This window comes from Populus nigra, chromosome 8 (assembly GCF_951802175.1).
Source record: "Populus nigra chromosome 8, ddPopNigr1.1, whole genome shotgun sequence".
In the NCBI taxonomy this organism is placed as follows: domain Eukaryota; kingdom Viridiplantae; phylum Streptophyta; class Magnoliopsida; order Malpighiales; family Salicaceae; genus Populus; species Populus nigra.
Window position 1 is genome coordinate 14,468,384 of NC_084859.1, and position 26,501 is coordinate 14,494,884.

The 26,501-nt window shown below is 33.6% G+C and overlaps 4 protein-coding genes across 7 annotated transcripts; 1 reads left to right on the plus strand and 3 right to left on the minus strand.

Annotated features, from left to right (window-relative positions):
* Nucleotides 1-4,196: 4,196 nt before the first annotated feature.
* Nucleotides 4,197-7,700, plus strand: LOC133701619 (calcium-dependent protein kinase 26-like). 4 transcript variants are annotated; one of them, XM_062125598.1, is made up of 5 exons: nucleotides 4,197-4,348; nucleotides 4,916-5,650; nucleotides 5,748-6,044; nucleotides 6,362-6,775; nucleotides 7,057-7,700. In XM_062125598.1, exons 2-5 carry the CDS (start codon nucleotides 5,065-5,067, stop codon nucleotides 7,320-7,322), a joined length of 1,563 nt encoding a protein of 520 aa, XP_061981582.1. In that variant the 5' UTR covers nucleotides 4,197-4,348; nucleotides 4,916-5,064; the 3' UTR covers nucleotides 7,323-7,700. The 4 variants fall into 4 exon arrangements, with proteins under 4 accessions (XP_061981582.1, XP_061981583.1, XP_061981584.1 ...); XM_062125599.1 differs by having other exon boundaries at nucleotides 4,202-4,348; nucleotides 4,785-5,650; XM_062125600.1 differs by having other exon boundaries at nucleotides 4,202-4,348; nucleotides 4,815-5,650.
* A 102-nt stretch (nucleotides 7,701-7,802) lies between these two features.
* On the minus strand, nucleotides 7,803-13,087 carry LOC133701620 (uncharacterized). Its single transcript, XM_062125602.1, has 9 exons — nucleotides 12,919-13,087; nucleotides 12,235-12,380; nucleotides 11,894-11,981; nucleotides 11,116-11,785; nucleotides 10,441-10,494; nucleotides 9,443-9,540; nucleotides 8,652-8,777; nucleotides 8,327-8,416; nucleotides 7,803-8,139 (listed from the first exon to the last, which is right to left on the minus strand). Exons 1-9 carry the CDS (start codon nucleotides 12,976-12,978, stop codon nucleotides 8,020-8,022), a joined length of 1,452 nt encoding a protein of 483 aa, XP_061981586.1. The 5' UTR covers nucleotides 12,979-13,087; the 3' UTR covers nucleotides 7,803-8,019.
* Nucleotides 13,088-14,395: 1,308 nt separating this feature from the next.
* LOC133701145 (UDP-galactose/UDP-glucose transporter 2-like) lies at nucleotides 14,396-17,744 on the minus strand. The gene is made up of 7 exons (XM_062124966.1): nucleotides 17,340-17,744; nucleotides 16,769-16,797; nucleotides 16,482-16,683; nucleotides 16,031-16,273; nucleotides 15,827-15,928; nucleotides 15,124-15,231; nucleotides 14,396-14,884 (listed from the first exon to the last, which is right to left on the minus strand). The coding sequence occupies exons 1-7, from the start codon at nucleotides 17,463-17,465 to the stop codon at nucleotides 14,636-14,638; spliced, it is 1,059 nt and encodes a 352-aa protein (XP_061980950.1). The 5' UTR covers nucleotides 17,466-17,744; the 3' UTR covers nucleotides 14,396-14,635.
* Nucleotides 17,745-22,562: 4,818 nt separating this feature from the next.
* Nucleotides 22,563-26,004, minus strand: LOC133702271 (uncharacterized). Its single transcript, XM_062126582.1, has 3 exons — nucleotides 24,922-26,004; nucleotides 23,670-23,790; nucleotides 22,563-23,462 (listed from the first exon to the last, which is right to left on the minus strand). Exons 1-3 carry the CDS (start codon nucleotides 25,669-25,671, stop codon nucleotides 22,882-22,884), a joined length of 1,452 nt encoding a protein of 483 aa, XP_061982566.1. The 5' UTR covers nucleotides 25,672-26,004; the 3' UTR covers nucleotides 22,563-22,881.
* Between the last annotated feature and the right edge of the window lie 497 nt (nucleotides 26,005-26,501).

Consider the following 26,501-nt stretch of genomic DNA (forward strand, 5'->3'; position numbering starts at 1 on the left):
ATTTAATTAGAACTAAATTTCTGAGAATGAACAGTGGGGCCTTACATAGTGAAAAACTCAAGCCTTTTAGAGTTATACTTAATACTAGCTATGTCACCTTCGCTTCGTCACAAGTCAAATATTTGTTTTTCTAAAAATAATTATATACGTAGACTTTTTCAACGCGTCCTTATAGTTAAAAAAATTCTAAGTGAAAATAAAAAAGTTTATGCATATATATAATCAAATAAGTCGAGAATTATATATGTTAATAAAAATAAATCATTAACGATAACTAAATATAAAACTAGAAAAATCAAGAGACAAGTGTAGATCAAGATAAAAAAAAATCACAAATGAGCAATATTAATTGAAACATAAATTTAAATATTATTTAAAAGAAAGATACTTTGAAAAAAGGTATCAATTAAAAAAAGTAAATTTTAAAGAAATAATATCCCGAGTGTTATAGCTTAACTTGTCAAACCTATGATCAAGGTCATCAACTCAATTAGGTTAAATAATTTTTTCTCTTATATATATATATATATATATATATATATATAAAAGGGTTAAAAAAGAGCTCAGGTGCGCGAGCCTATGGCCAAAGTGCGCCTGGACTTTGTTTTAATTATTTTTATTTTTTTAAAAGGCCCTGCCCTTACTTTTTTGACAAAATAATACACAAGCGACATGTTGTTTACAAGCCCAAATTCCAGCTACCATTATTGTAGTTGAAAATCAAGGCAGCACTTCTTTTGCCCAAAAAACCTAATTTTTAAGTCAATTCAATCCAAAAACACGCGATTAATACTCCTGGAACATCTACAAACCAAACTATCAACTTATAATACCTAAAAAAAGCTTTAAAAACTCAAAATCAAATCGGGTTAGATTTATTTTTCTTGGCTTATATATATTTTTTGAAGCAATATTGAGGCTGTAAATAACCACATCAAGCTCTTCTTATCTTATAGAACCCGTGGGCACAAAAAAAATCTATTTTGGTGGTTAAAAATGGCTTGAACAACAACTTTCTCTCACATTGCTAGAATCCAACGACCCCTCTATCTCTCCTCTCTTTAACCAGGGACTGAAAAATAATTTAAATATTTTTTTATACCAAATTTGATTTTTTTTGAAAAATTTAAAGGGACCTAAATTGTATAATTTGTGTTATTTTTAAAGTTTTAGGATTTAAATGTGTTTTTCTTGAAATCTTTGGCATGCCACCCATGTTTGATGAATTTTTTTTTATTTTGGTCCCTTTTCTTTCAATTTCACCTTTACCTAATAAATAAAAAGCAATTGGCCTTCAATTAGGATTAAATCACTCAAAATTAAACTTTGGAGATTAAAATGAATTATTAAAAAGATGAACCATAGTTTCACAATATTTTGCGAGGGTGAAAACAGTACAAACTATAGTTAAAAACCCACAGCCTTTAGTGTTTTATTAGTTATTTGACTCGTGCTCCGTCGTGAGTTGAATTTTTTTTTTCTAAAATATTGAATATGTAAGCTTTCTCAATGTTTTTTTATATATATATAAATCAAAATTGAAAATTGAAAAACTTATGTATACATCTAATAAAATAAATTAAAAACTATGGATATTAATAAATAAATAAAAAGTTATTAACGATAAATAAAGATAAAAAAAAATTGAGAGTCGGATATAGACCAAGATAACCAACCTCACAACTCAAATCTCTGACACGGTTGTGTTTAACAACTTTATTCATAAAAATAAAATTTTATTTAATTAAATGATAATAAAAATAGACATACATGAAATTGATTAAATAAAATAGAAGGAAAAAATATTATGCAAGGTTACATATATTAAACATATTATCTGAAAATAAATATTTTTAATTTTTAAAAATAAATTTTATTTATATAAAACATAAAAACATTATAGATAAAATTAGAACAATCTCTCAAAAAATTAAATGCATACAAAATAACTAAAAAATAATCGATATTTAAAAGAGTTTAGATTAACAAAATAAAAAAGAGAAGGGATATTAATCTACATATAATTTTGAAAAAAAATACATATAAAAGGCATTAATTAAAAAACATTGAAAAAAGAAAAAAGGTTAGGCGTTGTTGGGCTTAACCCATCTAGAAAGGGCCCTGACGCTGTCCTACAAGAAGAGACCTGTGTGTTAGGGCCCTGCTTTTTTTATAGGGCATACAACTCCATATTTTTTGAAAAAAATAAAAATCAGACATGCATTGTTTGCTGAGGTAGATAACACATAATTTGATATTGCCCAATTCGTAGCCACTCTTGTGGTCGAAAAAATGGAGCAGAAGTTGTTTCAATCCAAAACCGATCTTTCAATCCATTTTTTTACTAAAAATACCTAGAAATATCATAGAAAACTTGATAAACTCATTCATAGCATAAAATACCCAAAAACTTATCCCAAAAATCAAAATCAACCCGCAACAAAAAATCTCACCGATTCAGATCTGTTTGTTATAGAATAATATAAATCATATTCTGGGATCTTACCTAACAACTTAAGCTATTGGGTTGAGATTGTTCTTTGACACTGTTTTTCTAGGCAGTTTCAAGGTACAAAAACATCAAATGCGAATTCTCCTCATCAAATGAAATAATTTGACACCAATACCGATCATTTCTGTGATCGTAATTAGTGCCAGCAAAAACTTTCTTTCTCTAGGGCTGCATTCCGGTGACTTTCTCTCAATTCTCTCAAATCAGGAGTCAAAAAAATAAAAGAAAATAAAATTGGATATCAAAATTGATTTTCTCTTAAATTTAGGAATTTAAAGGGACCCAGTAGTTATAACTTGAAAAATATGGGGACTAGATTATTTTCTTAGTATTTTTTACTTTGACCTCTTGTCTTTTAATCTTAAAGCATGTTTGGGAACGCGGTTCAACCCGCATTCTCAAAAAATTTGATTTTTTTTGCTAAAATTTAATATGGTTTGTATGTTTTGGATCGTTTTGATGTGCTGATGTCAAAAATAATTTTTAAAAAATAAAAAAACACCATTAACATGCATTTTGGCACGAAAAGTTATTTGAAAAGCACTCGCAACCACACTACCAAACAAGCTCTTAAGCTTCTCCTAACAAAATCACCTATAATTTAATCCAATGAAAGCTAAATAAAAAAAAAACTAATATGAACAGTCTGTAGTATATTTTGCACAGTAAATTATATATATATATATATATCTGTTTATGCTTTCCAACAAAGGTGCTTAAACTTTAAGCCACCCACGCAAATATACAAGCAAATATACAATAAATTTTTTTTCATAAAGTCAACCAGCCATGGACGCCCTCTTCAATATTACAAAGCACAAGAAAAAAAATATAAATTTACACCTGCAAGTACAGCTAATGACAGCTAGGATCTCGCCTACCTTAACTTCGGACAGCATCATTTCTTTATCTAAACTATAGTATCGTGCTTAAATAGAGGCCCTACAAAGTGTCCTAACCACTCACAATGTCCCACGTGGCACTCTAGAAAGATCATGTATGGTGACACGATCACGTACGCCCTTGCACACTTACAACCCTTTTGGCATTTACAAAAAAAAAAAGTTTAAAATTAATTTTTTAATATTTTTAAATTGCTTTAATGTGGTAGTATTAAAAATGAATTTTTTTTTAAAAAAAGATATTTTGATGTATTTATAAATAAAAAATGTTTAAAAAAACAATAGTTATTATAATATCAAAAACTACCTTACAACTAAAATAAGCAACAGCCTTTTTTAAAATAAAAGAAAAGTAAAGAAAAGAAAAGAAAAGAAACGATATACCAACTGTATTTTTTTGAAGCATGTACAGATAGATCACAACAGCCAGAAAGTTTCCTAAAACTAAGAAACAGAAAGCTAACCATAGAGGTATATCACAACAATATTATCTCACTCAAATGTAAATATATCAAGCGCGCACATAAATTTCCTGCCAAAACCAACTAGAAAACAACTTGAAAGTGGGCAGAAAACCCTAATTATTATATATATAAAAAGAAACCCAGAATAAGAGCAATGGTGAATGGTGTCTCCACTTGCAGTGTGGTCATAAGTGATAATGATTGTATAAAATCCATGCGAGGGTTTAATCGTAATTAACTAGCTGCAAAGCTAGAGACCTCTTATAAATTATAATTGCCACCAAATCTAAGGACACGTGTCGGGTATAAGCGGTTAAGGTGTAACTTATTTCCTGTCACTGGTCACAGGGGAAAGAGAGAAAGTTATGAACTAAAAAAATGGAAGTGTGAAGCCAATGGTTGGTTTTTGGATTCCTTGGACTTTTGTTATAACTGACCTTGTCTTCTCTCTTCAATGCTCCTACGAACAGGTCAGTCTGTTTATCTCGTTCTTGTTAAAATGTGTCTGCTTTTGGTTTTTCGTTTTCTTTTATATATATATATAATTTTTTTTTTTGGTTGTGGGGGGGGGGGGGGGGGGGCGCTTAATCATGTTATGAAGATGTGAACTTTTATGGTTGTTTTTGGTGTTAGCGTTGCTAGGACTTGGTATTGGATTTTGGTGTGAAACATGGTGTTATATTTCTTTTCTGGGTTTCCTTTCTTGTTTTTCTTCAAAATTTGTGCAGTTTTGTAACAGATCTTTGAGTTTGAAGTTTTAGTTTGGATTCTTTTATGGTTTAATTTTTTGTTGCGTGACAATACCCTTAATTTATCTATCATGTGGGAAACGGGAAAACAAAAGGAAAGAGTTTTGAGATTTGATCATGTTAAACTGAACTTTAGATACTCTATGTTGAGTGCTAGGTGATTGATGCATGCTCTGAAACTTTCCAGCAATAACGCTTCGGTAATTGAAGGGTTTGTTGTATACGAGATTCTCTATGGAAGTAGGAAAGCACATCTTCTGAATGATCTATTCCATGTATAAATTTCAGGTGGTTTGATTTGAACTCTGGCGAAAGAACTGAGCTGACTCAAATGCTAGAGTGTCATAAAGGACACTTGAGACTGCAGTTTGATAAAGTTGGATTTCAATTAATTTTTGGTCAATGTTCTCTAGCAATTAAGATTGTGCCTTATTGGGATGGACATAGCCAATAGCGACAACATTATACAGCCTTCAACATCTTGTCACTGCTACAGGATATCCAGCCTGACTGATACAATTTTGGACACGACTGAAGTGGCGAACTTGAAAGATCGGTATGTTCTTGGGGAGCAGTTGGGGTGGGGACAATTTGGTATCATAAGGGCATGCTCGGATAAGCTGTCTGGTGAGGTTTTAGCTTGCAAATCGATTGCTAAAGATAGATTGGCCACGCTCAATGATGTGCGCAGTGTAAAGCTTGAGATTGAAATAATGAGTAGGTTATCAGGGCATCCAAACGTTGTGAATCTCAAGGCAGTGTATGAGGAGGAGGATCATGTGCATCTTTTGATGGAATTGTGCGCAGGTGGGGAGCTTTTTCACCGACTTGAAAAGCATGGTAGGTTCTCAGAACAAAATGCTCGTGTTATCTTTAGACATCTTATGCAAGTGGTTCAGTACTGTCATGAAAATGGCATCGTTCACAGAGATTTGAAGCCTGAAAACATTCTCTTAGCCACCAATTCTTTATCATCACCAATTAAATTGGCTGACTTTGGTCTTGCAACTTACATCAAACCTGGTGAGGACTCTACTCTTGTTTCTTCTGTTCCTGCGATTGATACCAGGGTCTTTCTTGACCCTTTTCCGTTCTAAGCACATGGCTTTTGTATTTGCAGGGCATAGTTTGCATGGGACAGTTGGAAGTCCATTTTACATTGCTCCCGAGGTACTGGCTGGAGGTTATAACCAGGCTGCTGATGTGTGGAGTGCTGGTGTTATTCTTTACATTCTTATAAGTGGGATGCCCCCATTTTGGGGGAAGAGCAAATCAAGGATCTTTGATGCAGTTAGGGCTGCAGAACTACGGTTCCCTCCCAAATTCTGGGATCAAATATCCACATCTGCCAAGGACTTGATCACTGGAATGCTCTGTAAAGATCCTTTCAAGAGGCTTAATACTGCACAGGTGTTAGGTATGTCGATGTATGCCATTTCAGGCTATTGCTTTTCTGCCGAAACAATACAAAGAAAAAAGGTTTTCAGATCCAGACAATAGCATTCTTTTTTTAGAATAAAAGAACAATTTTCAAAACAGTTCCAAATAGGCCTTTATTATGGCATGCACAGGTGTTAAGCATTTTATTGCAATATTTGCTTGACTTGAACCAATTTTTGTTCCTTTTGGCATATCGTATCAAAAACCAAAACCCTTGCTTTTTTGAGTTGTTTGAATATCTGTCCACCAGCTCTAGGAAATTTTGCTTATAATAAGGATTACTGTGTTTTACAGCTCACTCCTGGGTGCAGGATGGGGCACAACTAGCTCAAGAATCCAACATGCAGGACAACCTTAACTGTGAACAGCTAGAAATTTGTGGAGGTTCATTTTCTACCCCATTCATCGCCAAGGATCAAGCCTACAGCTTCACTTATGAATTGCCTGTAACTGGTGGGGATCAACAAGGGCACTCTCCTACACCCACATCATCATTTTCTTCCTTCCTAGTTAACGACAACACCCCTTGCTCTGCATCTGGAGGTTTTTCTTTTAGCAACCATGATGAACCAGGTGCAACAGAGTTCTCATCTCCCATTTTATCAATGCTAAGCTTTACCTTCTTTAGTCCTATCACTGAAGTTGATAAAGGAGATTTCTCGTTTGGTACTAAAGCCACCGAGTCGAAATGGGACGCAATACATGGAGGTACATATGTTGCTTTAATTTATTGCCTGCTTGTAAGATCATAGTTAATACACATTAGATGAATAGGCATCCACGCCTATCTTATGAAACCTTTAAAAACTGCAAGTTAGAGAACGAATGCATTCCATAAAGGATCAGCTCCTTTTTGTCTCCACATATGAGAACAATGAAAGGTCCTTAAAGTGTCCCAGGATTCCACTTCCCTGTGATATCAATTTCAAACTATTTGGTATATTTATCCATGAAACACTAATCGAAGCTCTCTTTCTTGGCTGGTGCAGAATCAGTTCAGCGAAAGCTCCCTGCATTGTCAGCTACTTCTGCTCCAGTTCACCGTGGAATAGAAGAAATGATGCAGAAGATAGAATTTCCACGGGAAGGGTGCAATGGGTATAAATTATCCAGTATCCACAGCAGAAGAAATCACACCATAGGACTTGGCGAGCTCGATCAACTTAATATCATGGTCACCGAATCGGTTATTCGCTGGGCGTCATGCACACATATCCCTACCGCCCCATCACTTAGATTATCACTTGTATGTTAGAGGAGCGCGTGTACATCGTACACTGGCCGGGCACAGTATTAACGAGTTCTAATAACGACTGACAAGGTAACTTGATCCAAAAGTTTTGGCGATGTGAGAAACTGAACTCTGATGATAGATTTGTGAAGAAACGCACTTGGGAGAGGTGATAATTTACGAGGTGTCATCGAATCATTCTGCTCTGTAAATAACTGCCAAAAGTGTGTATATAGCAGAAGTTGCACATCTAATTTTCAAACTATTAAACATTTTGGCGAGGAGAAATATATTTCAATGTCTCCCTCCTGTGCGATCACGTATTGTTTGTTGTCACACACGTTACTGAATCTCAAGGCTATGGGCATCTTATGCTGGAGAGCTTACAGTTTCTTGCTTTTATTTGCCTCCAATATCACGCTGTTATATGGATACAATTAACTTTTGCTAGCGTTGCATGAATTGTATGAGTTTCGAGTCATACAATGACGTGCATATTCCAGATTACCTAGAAAAGGATAATGATTTACGATTAAAATAAAACATAGCATACGTTTTCCTCCTAATAATATAATACAAGTGATTGAAACACATTTGATTTCATGGGGGTCCGTGTTCCAAAAATTGACCCCAGTTATTTTTTTGCCCCAAACAAGCTCACTCGGTTCCTAACAAGCCAATTGCTGCAAAATTTTTAAGAATCATGTTCCTATTGTTACTTTCATGATGTGGGAGCATATTCTTGGATTGCTGTTGCTAACTTATTCCGATCCTCCTCTGTTTTCATCCTTAATAAAAAAGTGCGTGCCACAACACTATCATTATTGCCACTGTCATCACCCTGCAACAAGACAAATCACCGGCTATAAGTTCCATGGAAGAGATAATACATAAACATTATGATTAGTATAAACTGTCACAGCAGCCTTCGAAGTGTTCGTTGGATATGTTATTTACATGTTATAGATAAACCCGACAAAAGTTTATATGCTCATAAAAGTGTAGAAATAAGAATTAAAATGCATTACCGCAGTATGAAATATTGCAACAAGGGAATTCTTCTGTGGATTTGTCTTGATTCCTGGATATAGCAAAGCATTTAGTAACACTTTTCCCACCTGCCATCAGCAAAACACTACAGACAGTAAGTCCAAAAAAGAGTTTATAGAAGTCCTTAAAGTAATAATCTGAAGTTGAACTAAGCACTATGCAGAATCTATCAAAAGAAAATAAAATGCCTAAATGTGCAAACAAAAGAATTTGGAAAAGGAGAGGGAACCAATCAATCACTGAAACCATGATAAGGGTTAATAAAGATTTCAGAAACCAAAATAAGTCCATAATGGAACATACATCATTTCGAACAACAATTGTTGGTTTAGATTCTTTTGCGCCCTTGCTTATCCCCTCTTTGCATTTGATGGAAAGCTGCCCTGTGCCTTTATCTTTCCACGTGTCTTGAACTGCTGGATCACTTGACTGAACATAGCACGAGGAAAAAACCAAAGAAATTATTTAACCACAAAGATGGCAGAACAAGCAGGAGATACAAGTCAAGACTTCAATGGCACACAGATAATCTCAATTCATCCAGCAGATCAATTATGAACATAACCAAGATTAATAATGTGTCTTAGAATAGTATGAGCTGTCAGAAAATCATATGATTTAATACAGAATTGTCAAACTCAATTATACCAACAAATATGTATTAACCGCTATACTTAGAATCGTGGATATTCTGGTTATGGGAGAATAGAAGCACCACTTGTCACCTTACTCTATAATTGAAACCACTAACAGAGTTTGATTCAAGGCTTATTTAACAATTATGCCTAATCTCTTTGTCACTTGTACTGTTTAATTTCTAATACCGGAACTTAAAATTGCATGGAATATGAAATGATTTCCACCTAAAAAATCAATCATGTGAATTTTAAGATGTCAACAGACGTAGCATTTGATAGATATATTAAGTACCAAACTAACTAATTTTGTGAAAAGAAAAAATGGGAGAAAGTTAAATTTGCTGGTATGATCGAGTAAAAGACAACTTTCTTCTTCTATTAAAAACTTGATACATTGCATAACCTAATCCCAAAAACATAAACTTCTCAATGAGTACAGTATGAAATGTCAATTACCTTCACATAGAGCTTGCACTTGACTTCATGGACTGTAACAATACCCTTCTCTACAGACTTCTTCACAGATGGACTGCCAGGTTGCTGTAATTCATTTCCTGGTAAAAGAAATGGTAGTTTATTGCTCAAGGCTTCAAGGAAATATTGCTCAAAATTATACAAAGAATGTCTACCATTTAAGATTTCAAAGTGTTAATAAACATGCAAACAATTTGTACAAATCCAGCTTCAAAATGGGATCAGTGCTAGAACCAGCAAATCAGACAGACATTATGAAAGCACCTATTTCATAGAACAGAGATCCTACAGTTGATACTACAGTTGATAGACTAACCAGGATAAAGAACTTAAAATTTCATATATATAACACAACAGATCAAAACCAAGGAATTAATAGGTGTCTAATGATCAATATTTTCATTTCCAGTAAACAACAACAATCACTTGGCCTACTTCTACCGTAAATGAAAAGTAAACACAACAAATATCCAGAAATGCAGTGAACTCCTAAGAGATACCTATATTACACTGAACCATCCTCTTCCAATTTTTTTCAAAACCAAGTTCTAAGTGAAAATCTAATCTATAAAGAGTGGTAGTTCCATGGTCTCAAAAGCTGAGAAACATGGGCGTGGTGACCATATACTTAACCCCCAGATCAACTTGAATTTTACAATTAAAGCATGTTCCTTTATATGTTGAAAAGTGGCAGGCTTGCAACTGAATAAGTCTCTAACAACACGGAATTTCCTTTTCAGATATTGGGTTTTGATATCACAAACCTACCAACGTTTTGAGGACTTGAAACCAAATTTCAACTACCAGCATGTGATAAAGAAAAGAAGTGCAGTTCACACTTTTGCACATAACATCATCAACTGGAGTAAACATACATGAAAAAGAAAGAGAATCATAAAATGCATTGCAGTTTTAATTTAAAGTAATAGCTTAAGAGAATCTCAAACAACAAAAAGGAAACAAAACTAATTCTCTCTCACCATCATCAGCATCATCTGCAGTGTTATGGGTTGTGGGGGTGGAGCTTTGACCTCCTAAAATAGAAAATAAGAAAAAAGAAAGTCAGATTTTGTGTCACTTTTACAAAAGCAACACATGCGACTCTAAAATCTGAATATAAAAATCACAGAATAACAAATAATGAAGTGTCATAACTGCATCTTCTTATTTTATTATCTAAACTATTCTACTGGGAGTTTATTAGCATCATATCTCATCTCCAAGAGTACTGAACTGGGTACTCTCTAGTTGTAGATGGCCAACTCTCAGTGACTTGTGCTGAAAAAAAAATGTAAAAGAAGAAACTGAACATGTCTTCATCAGAGGATTTTGTAATTATAGTTTCTGACTTAAATTGCCACACAATGAGACACTAAGGTGCATGTAGCAAGGTCTGGTGGACCTTCTGGGAATACCTTTCGCAGTCCATTTCACAATATTACGGATATTACAAGACAAACCTATAATATCTTCATCTAGATGATTCAACCAGAACCCAGACACATTTATAGCTTCCTACTTGAGCCTAAAGCACATTTCCATTGTCACATATATATTTGTCCTTTTTCTCTGGCACATAAGTCATCTTGGCAACTGAATACTTCTGGTGAATTTATAAACAGTGTAGCATTCAAGTATGGCCGTGCAATACCTACCAAATGAGAAAGGTGTTTGACTGTTGGAGAGCACTCCTAAACTTTGGCTTTCAGAGAATGCTGCAGAGCTTTGATTAAAGGAGAAAGGTGTTTGACTGTTGGAGAGTGCTCCTAAACTTTGGCTGTTGGAGAATGCTCCAGTGCTTTGATTAATGGAGAAAGGTGTTTGACTGTTGGAGAGTGCTCCTAAACTTTGGCTGTTGGAGACTGCTCCAGTGCTTTGATTAATGGAGAAAGGTGTTTGACTGTTGGAGAACGCTCCACAACTTTGGCCGCTGGATAATGCTCCAGAGCTTTGATTGTTGGAGTAGAGTCCAAAAGTTTGACTGTTTGAGAAGAATCCAGAGCTTTGGTTGTTTGAGAACAAACCAGAACCTAGATTGTTCGAGAATGTAGCAGAACTTTCACCGTTGGAGAATAAACTAGAGCTTTGGCTACTAGATGATACTCCTCCAGAACTTTGGTTGGCAGAAAACACACCAAAGCTCCAGGAACTTGTAAAGCTTGCACTTGTACTTGGTAGAGCAAAACCAGTTTTTTCTTGAAGTAATTTGCTCTCATTATTCTTTATTTCAGGCACTAATTTCTTTTCAGTTGTAAGAGAGTCAGCAACAGATCCTCCTTTTGCAGAGTTTGCTTTAAGCCAGTTGACAACATCACTAAACTTCTCCTGCAATAAGAGAGAAGAAGATCAAAGCTCTTCTAAATAGATTTTACATTAAATACAAGAATGCATGCATGTCCCCTTTAATGTATGCTAAAAGACATTAAGTTTTACCATAATGTTTGAAGCATGAGCAAGGTAGTCTTGAATCCCATCTTCCCAAAGTTCATCGGGATGGTTCTTCAGTTGTGTTTGAACCCAACTATTCCAAAATGAAAGAAGCCCCAAAAATTAAGTCTATAAGATCAAGGACAACAAATATATATCTTCATCATGCGGTAAATGTTTCTCATTATTCAAAGAACTTGTACATAGAAGTTGATAATATGAGGGGGAAAAGTAGACAAACAAGAGAACCCATCATCTTCATCCAAATGAATCATAAAAGCAGAAACTAAGTTGACCAGATGATAAATGAAGATGCCAAGTTGTTCAAATACAGGAAAGAAATGGACCTGGCAAATTGATTATTGAGAGCTCTCACGTGATGCTGTGATGACTCAGCCCGTTTCACATCCAACGGCGGAGTCAATTGTTGCTGGGATGGTTCGGGTCTATGAACATCAAATAGCAATCCTGCCATTATTCTTTTATTCCGCAACTGCAACCATAAGTTGATTTCGCATAATCAGCCTCCAAAATATGATCGAAGCTTAAAATCAAAAGGATGTAAAATAGAATGTTCTTTTCATGAAAAATACAGAAGCAAACAAGTAAGAATAACAAAAAAGTAGTGCATCATAGTTTTGCTTTTGCCTAGACAAAGAGCTCCACATAAAAAAATTCAAAGACATAAACAAAAATGCAACCAAGAACCTCACTAAAGCTCCTTAAAATGCATTAACATAAAATATATAGACCATCTAGGAAAAAAAAAACTAAACTTTACCCGTAATTTCACTTCATTATCCCAAAAACCAACATCAATCAAAGCACTAAACTCCTCAAACACTCAAAAGTAAATTCAAATCCCAATTTAAGCAGCAGCCCACGATTCAAAATTCAACTTTATTACGAAAAAACCAAAACACAACTACAAAATCTTATATTCTAAGAGCACAAATAAGCATATTGTTTATCAGTTAAACAAGAAAAGAAAATTGAGTAGAATCAAATTAGCGTTTTCTGAAGAAACTCACTGCCGTGTCATTGGAATCAGGGAGTGAGTCTGAAACTGCAAATCGTTTCGCTCCTTTCATGATTTTTTTCTTTTCTTGAAAAGCCGCAAGTAGAGAAAGAGCAAAAATAGGGTTTTTCTCGCTTTTGAATTTCTTTATTTTATTTTTGGTTAATGAGGGTGATGATGCTATCTTTTCCAGAATTGGGGATTAATTACTTAGAAAATGGGTGATTATGACCGTCCGATGACGTGGGGAACTAACTTTCAATTGGTGCCGTTGGATATTGTAGACACATGGGTGCTGCCTTGGGCTCCACCACTACAGTTTCTGCGCGAAATCAATTGCTTGGACTAGATAAACCGAATTTGTAAGATATATTATAAGCTTGTCTCGATGGGCTTCGAGCCCATACATTATGGGAAAATGGGACTCTAATTTAATTAGAAAAAGACTTCCTGTTTGTATATTCTGATTTAACCGTGTTTATAAGAATTTTTTAAGTTTTAGTATTTTTAGATCTTTTTAATATACTAACATAAAAATTAAATTTTAAAAAATAAAAAATATATTATTTTAATATATTTACAAGCAAAAAAACATTTTAAAAAGCAACTTCTACCATAGTCTTAAATAAACTTTAATAATAATATTAATACATTATTCCAGGAGGTAGATTTGTGCAAAAAACAAAATTCTTATATTTCAGAAACCAACATCTAATTGAAAGTACTACAAAAAGGAAGATAAAATTTAATTATCCTAGACACAAAAACGAAGAATCTTTACTTTTGATTATATTTTCTAGATGTAAATATAAAACCAACATTTGATATCATAATTTGTAAAAAAAAAAATATAATCATGGTATTTCGGTTTATCTAAGTAACAAAAAAACTGACCATGGAGTGGGAATAACAAAACATGGAGTGCGAATAAATCATCCCTCTTAATATTTAAGATTTTATTTATTTATTTATTTATTTTTAAGAGATTCTTAATGCAAAGACTTCTTCTTCTTTTTTGAGACGCATGTATGAATATAAGTAACCCTATAGTGAATATTATAGAGGAGCCACGGGTAAAGAGACCTGGTTAGGGCTCATCAGGGATTTCAATACATTAATGAAAAAATAAATAAAATGGCAGAGAAACCGAAAACAAGTATACCGATAGTTCATGCTAACATATCACTAACTTGAGACATAATTAGTGCGGAGCAGGAGACTAACAAAAATTAGGGACTGGAGCCAGGCTGGTAGGATGGGATCCTGTCCCTTGGGGCAAGCGATGGGTCACTTTTATGTCTCTGTATTGGAAAATTCTGCGGAACAAGTTGCCCCGTATATTGCATCGGAGTTAATAACCGATGGTTTTGATGACATGTTCGCGTGTGGACGCAACCCGCCCTTTAATCACCATATATTTCTGTATAAAACACCAAACTATGCAAGGGTGAATGCATACCATATCTGGCCAGTATCCAAGCACAAGAAGAAGAAAGAAATGCTGTTCTTGTATTTCAATCAATAAATTCAATTCCATTCCATTCCAAAACACCAAAAGGTGAATCAGTTTCACCGATGAGATTCACATCACAAGTGGCTAACGTTTCCACTATTTTCTCTTCTTCCCTGATATACCTTTTGTTATTCCTGTCATCTATGCCCTCCCCCTGGATGTAATGAGAAACGGGAAAAAATTACAATGAAAAAATAAATCTATATGACCTTTGTCCTCACACTAAGGGCCGTTTTTCTTCAGCACCTTCAGCTTTCCTAATATCTCCTAGGCTTATTTCTTCTTTGAAATGGGACTTCCCATGTCTAGCTGCACTCCTAGTGGGGGGTTTGTAATCTACAGGAACCATCTTCAATATTATTCCCATGGCCAGAAGTAGCAGCCCTGTCCCATGCTGCTCAGTTAATGGCTTTGTGAATATCATGTATGAGAGCAACAAGGTAACTGCCTTTCTAGCAGTTGTTATCTGCATGCCAGTACACATCAGAACCCACAAGTCAGATATAGCATGTGAAGCATATCCTAAAATAAGGTGGTGGAAATATTTCTAATGAGCTCATTTTACATCCCATTTAGCAAGCAGTTCAATGGCTCATTAGGCTTCCAATCTGGGTATTCCGACACAAGACACTGTCAACTATCAAAGTGGGGGGGATAAAATGCAGAATTTACAGCAATTCAGAGAGGGTGAGACAATGGATATACCATGGCAGTGGCAGCAGCACCAAAAATGGCAATGAGGGACAGAACAGAAATTTGGCCAACGAATGTGGCCATGGCTTCAAATACTAACACTCCATACACATAAGGATGCTGCAATACATAAAGAAGTAATGATTAAAGGAACTTGGCAATAGAAACAAAAAATGCAGCAATGCTCAAATTGAATAATTTTGGAAATGCAAGGCAGCGACAATCTGGATGTCGTAAAACCAGGAGAATAAGTAAATGCAGTACCAAAAAACTCAATCTGTTTCCATATTCAATCATAAAAAAGAATCCATGAACCCTTGACCCAAACAGAAACTCTTGGTAACATGTATTCTTCATATGTCAATCCAATAAGCATTTAGCTCTCCCTTTTGCATTACTTTAGTACAGACTTCCTATTTCTTTAAGCAAGCTGTAACCAACAGAGAAGTTTGTTGGAAAATATCCCCACTGGAGGTCTGACTAAGTCAATGGATTGTATTAATCACTAAATAATTAATATACTAATGAAGTGGACTTTCAACCACCATATCATTCATTGATTTCTCCAAGGAACCTTTTTTGGTTGTGCATAGCAGGCACGTTATGTATAAATTGACTCCAACCATTTTCATTGAAGCCCCACACATACAACATGGATTTCTTTTCAGATCAATTTATATAGTCAACAAATATTTATACGTGTATAGTTCTTTACTTGAGCACAGGATTTCCAAGCCTTAAACAGCTCTCCAGTCAGGATCATTGGTGGAAGCAAGAAAGGCAATCCAACAATTGTCGAGCAGAACAGCACCTCGATCTGTCAAGTACATAAAAAGAAAGGCCTGATGATGCACATTTTTTTGCCAAAACAATTTTGTGTTCATGTATCGTTTTGGGGGGGGGGGGGGGGGGTCATCACCTGCGTGGTGTCAGGATTCATAGTAAAAATTGCTTCTTGCAAATTACCCATCAAAGAATCCATAATTAAAGCACCAGAAATCATCAGCACACCAATTATACTAAAATTTGGAGATGTTTGAGCATCTGCCAAGGTGAAAAGGATCAGACCAATAACCAGAAGCAGAGCTGATATGTATTCGTGAACTGGATATTTTCTTCTCAATCCTGGAATGAAGGCTCCCATTAACATGACTGGCAGTACCTAGATTCTCGAAATCACCAAAACTTTCGTATTAGAGAAGAAAGGGACAAGATCCATCTTAAATTTCATCAAAATTTCATCGTATTCAAATACAAGCAACAAAAGTTCAATCAAATAAATTACTTCCACATGTACAAGAGATCTTAAAAAAACAAGACCTTTCACATCCAACTTAATAGGACAAGAGTTAGATAAGAACTAAGTTTACCTTGGTGGATTTGAACATGATTTGAGCTGGATAGTTAAGAAAGGCCAGGGACCCCTTAGTCAACCCATGAGAACCCATAAGAACAGCAGAGAGTTTCCAATAAGTTTTCCATGGGTTCACCATTTGCTTGGGGGTGAAACCCTGCAAGTATATAAGCACCAAGTACACAAATCCTTGTACAAATGTGAAATACCAACCATAGCTGAAAATCCAAAAGAAAAAACAAATATGCATAAAAATTACTGCATAACATAATTAATATAGAAATACTAACAATAGTTATATACCTGAATTGGAGCCGATTATACACATATTCCTGCATTTAGCCAATTGAAAATGTGATATGTCGATGATTAGATCAAAGGCTCCGAGCAATGAGAATCAAATAAAAACCAACAAAAAATTTACCGATATACTGGTATTCCATTTTTCATAATTTTAAAGTCAAAACAAATAAAAGACTATATAAGGAACACCCAAAGAAAACATTATTTTTTAACAAAATAATGACCAAAAGCAGAAAATTGACTCGGTAGACTTAAGAAACAAAAATTTAAGAGAAATCAAAAATTGTGAGACTTTGCCATCAATTAAGCCCAAAATAAAAATAAAATAAAATAAAACTTTGCGTTGCATCAGTTTCATTCTCAGCAACCAAACAGGGTATAACAAAAACGTTAGATGCATGTGGATATTAAACGCTCAAGACATGGAAATTTAACCAATTACACCGGGAAAAAAGAAAGAAAAACAAGAACAAGAATTGGCCATCAAAGTCAAACAAGAAACAAGCAACTTGTCCGCACTTTATAAAAAAAATCCCAAGATGATAAACAGTGATAAAACTTAGAAACAAACCTCGCAGATGCCATTAATGAGATAACCAAAGAAGAACCCGGAAGAGCAAATAAGAAACTGTTGCCATTTAGGCCGGTCAGATAAAGAAATCCCGAACAAATACCTCGTCTGATCCTCTCCCTTCATTTATCAGTTCAACACTGCAAACCCAGAAAAAAGTACAAAAGGGTGTCGGTATCTTTCAACAGATTGCTTGCTTGTGTTAACAGGGCATGGTATATATGTGCGAGTGTAATTGAAAAAAGAAAATAAAAAGGGAATTGGTTTGTTTGTTGATTCGAGGAAGTAAAGTATCAAAAAGAGCTGATAAGAAGTCTTGGAAACTGTCTAACCTGAGAGAGAGTTGGTTTATTTTGGGTTTGGGGGTTGAAACTTGAGAACAAAGAGACTTAAGTTACTTTTAGGAGGGAGGGAGGTAGGGAGGGAACTAGCTAGGAAATAGGAATCACTTTTAGTTAAAAAAAAAATTAGTATTTTTTTTATATATCTTAATATTTAATTTAATTTTTATTTTATTTAATTATTTAATATTATATTATTTAAAAGATATGTCTCATTAATTTTTTTATTGGGCTATATTCTTGTTTCATAAATTTAATTCTTTTTAATTTTATTTTTTAATATTAGATTTCTTGAAAATGTAGCTTTATTTTTTCTTTCTATAAAATTATCTTAATTTCATAATTTAAGTCACGGGTTTAATATGTTAACCCTGATTAACTTGAATTATTTTTTATATTTTTTTTCTTGGTTTTTTTTAGATTCTATCATTTAATATTGAATTAGTTAGAAATTAGATTTCATAATTTTTTTTCTATTTGCTTTCTATATAAAGTTATTCATATCTCGTGACCCGGTCATGAGTTTGATAGGTTGAGCCTGATTCTCTTGGTTTTTTTATATCATTTCTTAATTGAATTTTTTTTTCAATTCCACCCTTTAACAACTTAGACTTTGTTTTTATTTAGTTTTTTTTTTCTTGATTTTATCCTTCAATATCAAGTAGTTTGTGAATTAGCTTTCTTAATTTTTTTCAAATTTCTTTTTATGGAGTTGTCTAAGTCTTATAGATTTAGTTTTTTTTCTTGATTTCAACCTTCGATATATTGAAAATAAAGTTTTGTAATTTTCTTATTTATATTTTATGAAGTCATCCTAGTCTTGTGATATAAGTTGTGAGCTTAACAAGTTAGCCCAAGTTGACTTGGATTTTTTTATTTCATCTATCGACATTAGGTTATTTTGAAAATTAGACTTCTTAATTTTTTTTATTTTCTTTTTATAGGATTATCATCCCTTTTTAATTTAATTTAATATATATATATATATATATATTATTCTTCAACACTAAGTTGATTAGGAATTGACCTTCATATTATTATTTTTAATTTTCTCTTTATATGGTTATCATAGTCTCATGAACCGAGTTGCAAACTTGACAAGTTAATGCAGGTTAATTAAATATATCGTAATTTTAATATTTTAAAAAAATATCATTCAATATATTATTATATTAATATTTAAAAAACATATTATCCAATATACATTACATTTTAAGCTTATAATTAAAAAAATATTAGAAAACATGTTAACAATATTTCGACAATTTCATTTTATGTTAAGAAGTATATACTCATAGGGCAGCACGGGCAAATACTGTAGCACTACTTTAAAAGACTTGAGGTGCATGCACCTCCTCAGCTGTTCATCCGAAAATGAAGGAGGTGGGTTTTTTTTTTTTTTTTTTTTGCATTTCCTCTGTTTTTTTCATCATTTTTTTTTTTAAATTTCATCTCTTTAATATTTTAATACAGAAAAGGGCATACGAAAAAAAGCAGCAAGCACAGAAAGACAGCAAATGGACTTAAATAGGTTTAATTTACAAAAACCCTAAAGCTTTATTTTATTTTTAAAAATAGGTTTATAGTGTCTTTTAAAGGTTAGAGAAATTGACTTGGACTAAAAAATAAAATAATAATAGTAAAATATATAGGAAAATAATATAAAATCCTAAATAACCTAAAAAATAAAAGAAAAATAACAAAATTGACTCAAACAAAATCTTTTAAGTTTAATATTATGAAATTCAATAATCCGATAAACAACAAAGTTATTTTTATAGGAAGATTATCTATAGAATCATTTAACTAATTTAAAGCTTGATTCAAAAATCGGGTCTTATGTTATGATCTTTTTTAGCAACTACTCTATTCTTGTGTGACCTAACTTTTTTGGATCGAAACTTGTTTCTTTAATCTATGAAAGCATTTGTCAGGCCATTCACATAGTTTATTTAAGATAGATTCTTATATAACTACTCAAAACCCCAATTTATATAAACATGACTATGTTATATTTGCTTGATTTAGAATTTGTTTGAAAAATTATTTTTGTTTGCTTCAATAAAATTATCACAATCTCAAACAAGCGTTTGAATATTTGATTTGTATTTAATTTTATAAGTGTCTATTTTTGTTATCGTATAATTAAGTAATAATTAGTTTTTTTTTTAAATCTTAAACCCAGTGAAGTCCATTACCTGAATCATGAATTTAACAGGTTAAGTCATGAAACCTGAGTCGATTTAATATGTTGTCGCAGCAATATTTTTTTAAAAAGTATCATCTATAATTTTTTTTTAATCAAACCACATATTTTACTGGCCATCTAGATTGTTTTCAGATCCTTTAAGTTGACTGGGTTACGTCAAAGTAATTTTTACAGTTTAATTTTAAACTCGAGATAAGATAAATAAAAAATCAAGTCAAAATATTTTAAAATTGATTTATTAAAATAAATTTAATAATAATATCAAATAATTTATTCTCACCTCAATATCCTTTTTTTTTTTTTTTTTTATCAATCACAAGCATAGTGCTACCCTTTAAACTAGTTTTTGACCTTTATAAGACACGGTTTTAAGGCATTAGGTGTGTCTTCGATAAGTTATTAATTTACAAACACGGTTCCTTGCCAAAGTTTTCTCGCGACAAAATAAATCACAGGATTTTGCGTTGCTAACCGGGGACGAGTCTTTTATTGTATACCCACTCTCCATGTTCAAAATCCAAATCTATCATCAACTCTGACTTGAGTCGGATTGAATCAGATCAAAGGTCTTGTTTGTGTGTTAATAAACGTAAACCTGACCCCATTGTTTTTATTTTTTTATATATATAGTTCTTACAAAAACACATGCCATTGTTAAATCCAGCCCGGTCAACAGGTTGATTCAAGAAATTATTTAGGACCCAGAACTCCCAGATTAGGTTTTTTAATTAAATTACATATATTGATCTGGCTGGCTTTGTTGGATTTTTAATGATCCACATTATTAGATTAAACTCAATTCAAACCTTACCTTACCGAGTCAATATTAAAAAAAATTTATTTAAAAAAAAAACAATGTCATTTGAACAAACAATGTCAGCCCATATAATCTGGCACCTAGTCTATTGCCCGGGTAACTATCAATTCAAGTTTAATAACAATGGTGAAAAGTGATTGATATTTGCACTGATGTTGCGATTAAACTACAAGGCAAAAACCATCATCGCCAACGGTTGTCAATAAAAAGGTCAAGGCCTCGGAGTAACGAATGCGAGAGCCTTGACTGTCCAAGCACCATTAACACCATCAAGTCATAAACATTCCAGTTCCAACTCGTTTGAGATTGTGAAAGTAGTATAATTCCACATTGCATAATGAACCTAATCGCCTAACAGCTAACCAAGCTGCATGCCCCCTTTGTGTTTACTTTTAGTTTATTGCTATATCTTTGCTTCCTATTGTGTTTCGGGTTGGATTCATATTTTTAATATATATATATATATATATATATATATATATATATATATATATATATAGATGTTGTTAATGTTTTTTTAACTAAAAATAATTTAAATTATGTAGAGACTGACCCAACATAACCCGGTTAATTCGACGAGTCCAAAGGTAATGACCAACTAGTAAAGGCATGGTTTGACTAAAAAAATCTCAAGACAACATTTACCAGAGTTAACATATCAAATTCACAATCCAAGTCAGGAGACTCTGATAAATTTATAGAAAATAAATCAAAATAAATTATGAAACACAATTCTCAATCAACCCAAAGTTGAATGATAAAATTAAAAAATTAATTAAAAAAAATTACTCGAGTCAACTTGAATTAATTTGTCAAATCCATGACCTAGATCAGGACACGAGAACAACTATATTAAGAGCAAATCAAAATAAATTATGAAACTCAATTTCCAATCAATCTAATACTAAATGATGAAATTAAAAAAAAAACACAAAAAATAACTCAAGTCAACCCGCCAAATATGCGACTCGAGTCACGAGATAAGAATATCCTTATAAAAAAAAAATTTAAAAATTATAAAACTTGATTCTCAATCAATCCAATAATCAAGGTAGTGGCGACAACGATGGTAAAAGCTAAGGGAACAATGGATTTTCAACGTAAAAACATCAAATGAAGCTTAAAAACTAAGATGAGTTTTATTTTTAGTTGTTTTAAAAATAAAATCTAAATGATTAACAAGTTTTTTAAGAGAGATACGAGGGTGTCAGTGAGTTTTTTTGAGAGAAAGGGGGTGTATATGTGTGTTTTATTGATACTTGACCTATTTAAATTTTAATTGATATGATGCTTATAAACTGTATATCTTATATAGTTAACTTGGTAGGAACTCTCTTTTTCTTTCTCGGACCGGTTTTTTTTAACACCAATACTTATCTAACTTTGAAGCATGGTTTTTTATGTTGCCATTTCTGTTTATTCGAAACCCTAATTCCTTGCATGACATTCACTGCTCTCGGGAAATTCGTAATTATTGTCCCCCTCGTCCTATTTCTTGAGTAGCATAATAGGATTGGAAAAGTCTTTTATGAAGTGATTTATATAGTTACTGCTGGGTATCACCAAATGCTTAGATGATCCTGTCAGTTTGAAGTCGAACAATTTCCAAGTAATTTCAGCTGAGCCTGAATAAAAAAGACATCGGTTTCGGACAATCTTATGTTAATTTGGAGTATTATTAGCATTTTGCAATGTTCCGTTTTGTTATAGATTTATAACCAAGTAATTGGAGTTTTCGAATGATGCAGCACGAGCGAGTTAAAGCTTTGCCATTTTGAGGAGAAAAATAATGGACGGATTCCATTATTTTTTTTGGCCAAGGTCTTTTGCTTTTCGTCGTATTCTTTCATTCCCAGTTTTTGTAATAAAATCTATGTCTCATTTTCAGTCAGGGAGTAACTACATAGATCATTTCAAGATGTTTAGCCATGGTAAAGCACGACTGAAGAGACAGAACCCCGAGGGAAACTTAAGGAAGAACCTCGTATCATTCCTCAAATCTCAAAATCTCGCAAGTTTTATTTTTCTCCTCCGACAGAATGTAAATAAACACGGCGGGTAAGGTGGCTTTATTAGTCGTTTCGGCTAAATTGCCCTGCTTCAAAGTGAGGAAAACAATCTTGGATAATCCAATGATTAATAAATGGATTTAATTTAAGCAGTCAACTAAGGACATTAATTAGCTAGAATATAATCAAGTAAAGCTTCGTCTACCAATGAATTAAAAACCTCAACCTCCAACTCCAAAGCAAACTCTTCCTTTTCTTGATCCACGTTTTTCCACTTCCCATTCTTCTCCATTTCTTTAAGGTAGGCACGCCTGCTCTCCACCACCTCCCACCCCAAAAACATTTCTGCAGGCTGCCCGTTAATCCAATCCTGTGCTACTCCTAGCTCCTGCTCAAATTCTTTATATAACCCGATCACGCTTCCACTCGCATTGTTTTCCACAATTTTCTCTGTGAAGAAGTCTACCAATAGACTATCTAGCTTAGATGATAAGCTATGTGATGCTATAGTTGATTTGACCTGCTTGAGCAGCTCCTGTGCATGCCTTTCTGTTCCATTTTCTTCCTTCGCTTCTCTGAAATTGTCGTTATTATCACTTTTGATAGACATTGAACAATGTTGCACTGGGGATTCAAGAGATTCATCCCCCAACTCTGCCATCGCAATTCGTTTTTCCAAGTCTACAGGGTCTAGTTGAGCGAGGCTCTCTAACCTTCTGATCTTTTGCATAAGCTTTTGTTTAGTCCCTGTTGATCACATATTTCAAATCTTGTTAAAGAGTGAATCCCACCGGGTAAACAGGCAAAAAACACACCAAAAATACAATATTTTATTAAATCAAAATCAATATGAACAATTTTATTTTTACTCACAGAACCGGCTGCCACAGGTGGTCTGCACAAATGAATAGAATAAATGGATTTCAAAATCCGTTCAAGAAAACGAATGGATACCTTCCATGCGGATAGGACTACGATGGAAAGGAGAGCTAATCTCTTCTTCATCGTCCTGGAATGGACAGTCCAGAATTGACACCGGACTGAATTGCTCCTTCTCCGTGTCATTTGGCCACTCCTGTTACATTACATGGACTATTAATGCATTAAAATAACACCTCTGCAATACAAATTAAAAGGTAACTAGGAAAAAGAAGTTCTGGGGACATACCCCATTAAAACAATAAATAATAATTCGGTTCATGGTAAAATCGAATGCCTCATTTCAATCCCTTACTCTCTATAATTGGATAGGATTGGATTTGATAAAGAATCTTGAAAGCAGCATAACAATACAAACCTCAAGCCCATACTTTCTAATGCGACTAGGCAGAGTTTCACTGCACTCAATTCTGTATACCCAGAGATCAGTTGAATTGTTTTTTAGGTGACTTAGTTCTTATACTGCAAGAACAAGACAAAAATTAAAGACTTCTTAGATCCCAAGAATGGGTGAGTTGGCTAAGTGTATCTTTGCTGATGTAGTGGAGGCCGCTTTCTAAGATTATTTATTAAAATAATTTTTTTAGATTTTTAAAATTAACATGTCAAATTATAAAAGAATATCTAATATTTTAATAATTTTTAATTAAAAACAGTTTGAAAAACATTAAACAAATTTAATCTCTACACTATTCTCCAACTGACCTATCAAAACTCCAACAGAACAATTTAAGGAGTTAGGTCGCACCTAATAACTAAATTCCAAAACTATCCATACCAAATTGATTTTATGAAAGAAGAAGAATATGTACTGTATTTCATATACCACGAAGCTAAATACTCCATCTCATCTCACCGCCGTGGATCCCGCGAATCGTAGCGGCATCGTAGGCTTCGAAGCACTCCACCGTCAAAGTCCCGAGATGCACCATGCTCACTTCCCAATAAATACCCCCATGAAAGAAAATCCCAGTTCCCTCCTAACCACCCCCCCTCCCCACCAAATCATTTATACAAATCAGGGTTTATATTTTTTTTTGGTATTTTAAACACAGTCAAGAGCAAATCACTGGCATGGAACTAAAATGCTGCGAGAAGTTACATTGTCTGACCCAATTTTAAAGAGCTCATAGAAGGGTTTTTTTTAATAAAAAAAAAGTGTCAATTTTTTTAATTAAAGATAGAAAAACGAATGATACCAACCAATTGTAAGAGAGAGGCAGCAGCATGCAATTATACACGCGAAATATTAAATATAATAACCAACCTCTCTGTTTGTGATGGAATCCTGGCCGACTGATACGCCTACTCTGTCGCTGACTTCCTTGATTAGATCTTTATTATTACAAACGGCGTCGTTTGCGCCCCTTATACAACTCTCTGACGTAGTAGAATTACCACTGCCAACAGTAGATTCACTCTCAGTAGTCCAAACGTTACTGTTACTGTTGCTGCTGGTTCTTGAACTAGTTGAAATTCTGCTGGTGATTTGATCAGACTGTCTATCTTGTTCCTCCAAGAACTCATGGAACAATCTCCACCCTCTGATCTCATTACTTTCTTTACATTGACCATTGTGATCAGGTGTTTTTCTCCAAAAGCTCTTCTTAAACAGCTTCCGTGAAAGACATCGAGGTAAAAGCCCCTTTCTGGTTCTTGAAGGTGACGGAGACTTTACGGTGGAGTTGGAGGAGGGAAATGGGAGTAGTTTAACGGCGTTGATAACAGCAACTGATGCTTTTTGAAGAGCTGATATTGTTGTAGACGCTGCTTTTGATGATTTACTTCTTTTGTAAAGCTGCCTTTGCTGCCGCTGCTGTTTGGTTTTGTGGTCGACTTCGAGGAGAAATCGGACGGTTGTACAGCAGTGACTACGAGGAAATGACTTGAAGCCTTTGGATGAGCATGAACTTAGATCATCAAGAAGATAATCTTTGAGCATCAAGGGTTTTCTTTCGATCAAAAAGGGTATTTGTTTACAAGAAGAAGAAGAGCTTATCATAGAAGAAGAAGCCATTGATATTAGTTGAAAAAAGCTTAAGCTAAGTTTAAACTGTGAAGTAAATGATGGAAGACAGAGATTGTGAAAAGACTGCTAAAAGAGAGAAAGAGACATTTAAAGAGGGAAATGCTACAAAGGCTGCATAAAGTCACCTTCTATGAGACTGCAGCTTTTTGGCAGGGCAGACGCTAATAACTTACAGAGAGAGGGTGGGGTTTTTATAGGAAGTGCAGGTGAAGTGAAAGAAAGAGGGAGGTAGGTTCCAACTCCAAATGGTGAAGATCTCAATGAGAGAGTGAGAAGAGTTAAGAGAGTTACAGTTTCTGCAGAGGTAGAAGAAGCTTGGATGGTTCCTGTTATGGTGTTCTGCGTAGTTTTTTGAATCTTAAGACTGGTTATTTTATTGCTTTGGTTTGTGTATTTAATTAATTTTTTGAATTTTATTGACGGCTGTACTTAATAACCTAGACCTCGTTAACTTCTGGACGGTAATTGTTCGCGTACGACTGCATTATATATGATGTCTATTGATTAGTACAATCATCACTTCTTTTAAATACCTTTAATTTTGGTCTTAGTAGCTATTTTTTTTTAGGCTTTTTCATAATAAAAAAAGCTAACTGAGACTCGCCACAGCTATACTGGGCATCTTTATTTTTATGTTTTAATAGTGTTTTTTTAAAAAATTAATTTTTTTTTTATTTTAAATTAATATTTTCATATTATTTTAATATTATAAATATTTTAAAAAAAAATAAAAAATATTATTATACTTAGTATTAGCTTGGTCTTGGTTAACCATGACTTTATTCTTAATCATGCCCTCTGTAAGTCTGTATAACCCA

Bases quoted from the DNA above. Each gene is read 5' to 3' on its own strand.
- LOC133701620 (XM_062125602.1), bottom strand. From the start codon at position 12,978: ATGAAAGGAGCGAAACGATTTGCAGTTTCAGACTCACTCCCTGATTCC. The intron at 12,381-12,918 runs GTGAGTTTCTTC...TTATGGTTGCAG, and splicing joins CTGATTCCAATGACACGGCA to TTGCGGAATAAAAGAATAAT. The intron at 8,417-8,651 runs GTATGTTCCATT...TGCTGATGGCAG, and splicing joins CAATTGTTGTTCGAAATGAT to GTGGGAAAAGTGTTACTAAA.
- LOC133702271 (XM_062126582.1), bottom strand. From the start codon at position 25,671: ATGGCTTCTTCTTCTATGATAAGCTCTTCTTCTTCTTGTAAACAAATA. The intron at 23,791-24,921 runs GTTGGTTATTAT...GTAATGTAACAG, and splicing joins ATTCCATCACAAACAGAGAG to GAGTGGCCAAATGACACGGA. The intron at 23,463-23,669 runs GTATCCATTCGT...TGTGATCAACAG, and splicing joins TAGTCCTATCCGCATGGAAG to GGACTAAACAAAAGCTTATG.
- LOC133701145 (XM_062124966.1), bottom strand. From the start codon at position 17,465: ATGAAGGGAGAGGATCAGACGAGGTATTTGTTCGGGATTTCTTTATCT. The intron at 16,274-16,481 runs GTAAACTTAGTT...TCGAGAATCTAG, and splicing joins TCATGTTCAAATCCACCAAG to GTACTGCCAGTCATGTTAAT. The intron at 14,885-15,123 runs GTATATCCATTG...ACTGGCATGCAG, and splicing joins GTGCTGCTGCCACTGCCATG to ATAACAACTGCTAGAAAGGC.
- LOC133701619 (XM_062125598.1), top strand. From the start codon at position 5,065: ATGGACATAGCCAATAGCGACAACATTATACAGCCTTCAACATCTTGT. The intron at 5,651-5,747 runs GTGAGGACTCTA...TTGTATTTGCAG, and splicing joins TGCAACTTACATCAAACCTG to GGCATAGTTTGCATGGGACA. The intron at 6,776-7,056 runs GTACATATGTTG...TGGCTGGTGCAG, and splicing joins ATGGGACGCAATACATGGAG to AATCAGTTCAGCGAAAGCTC.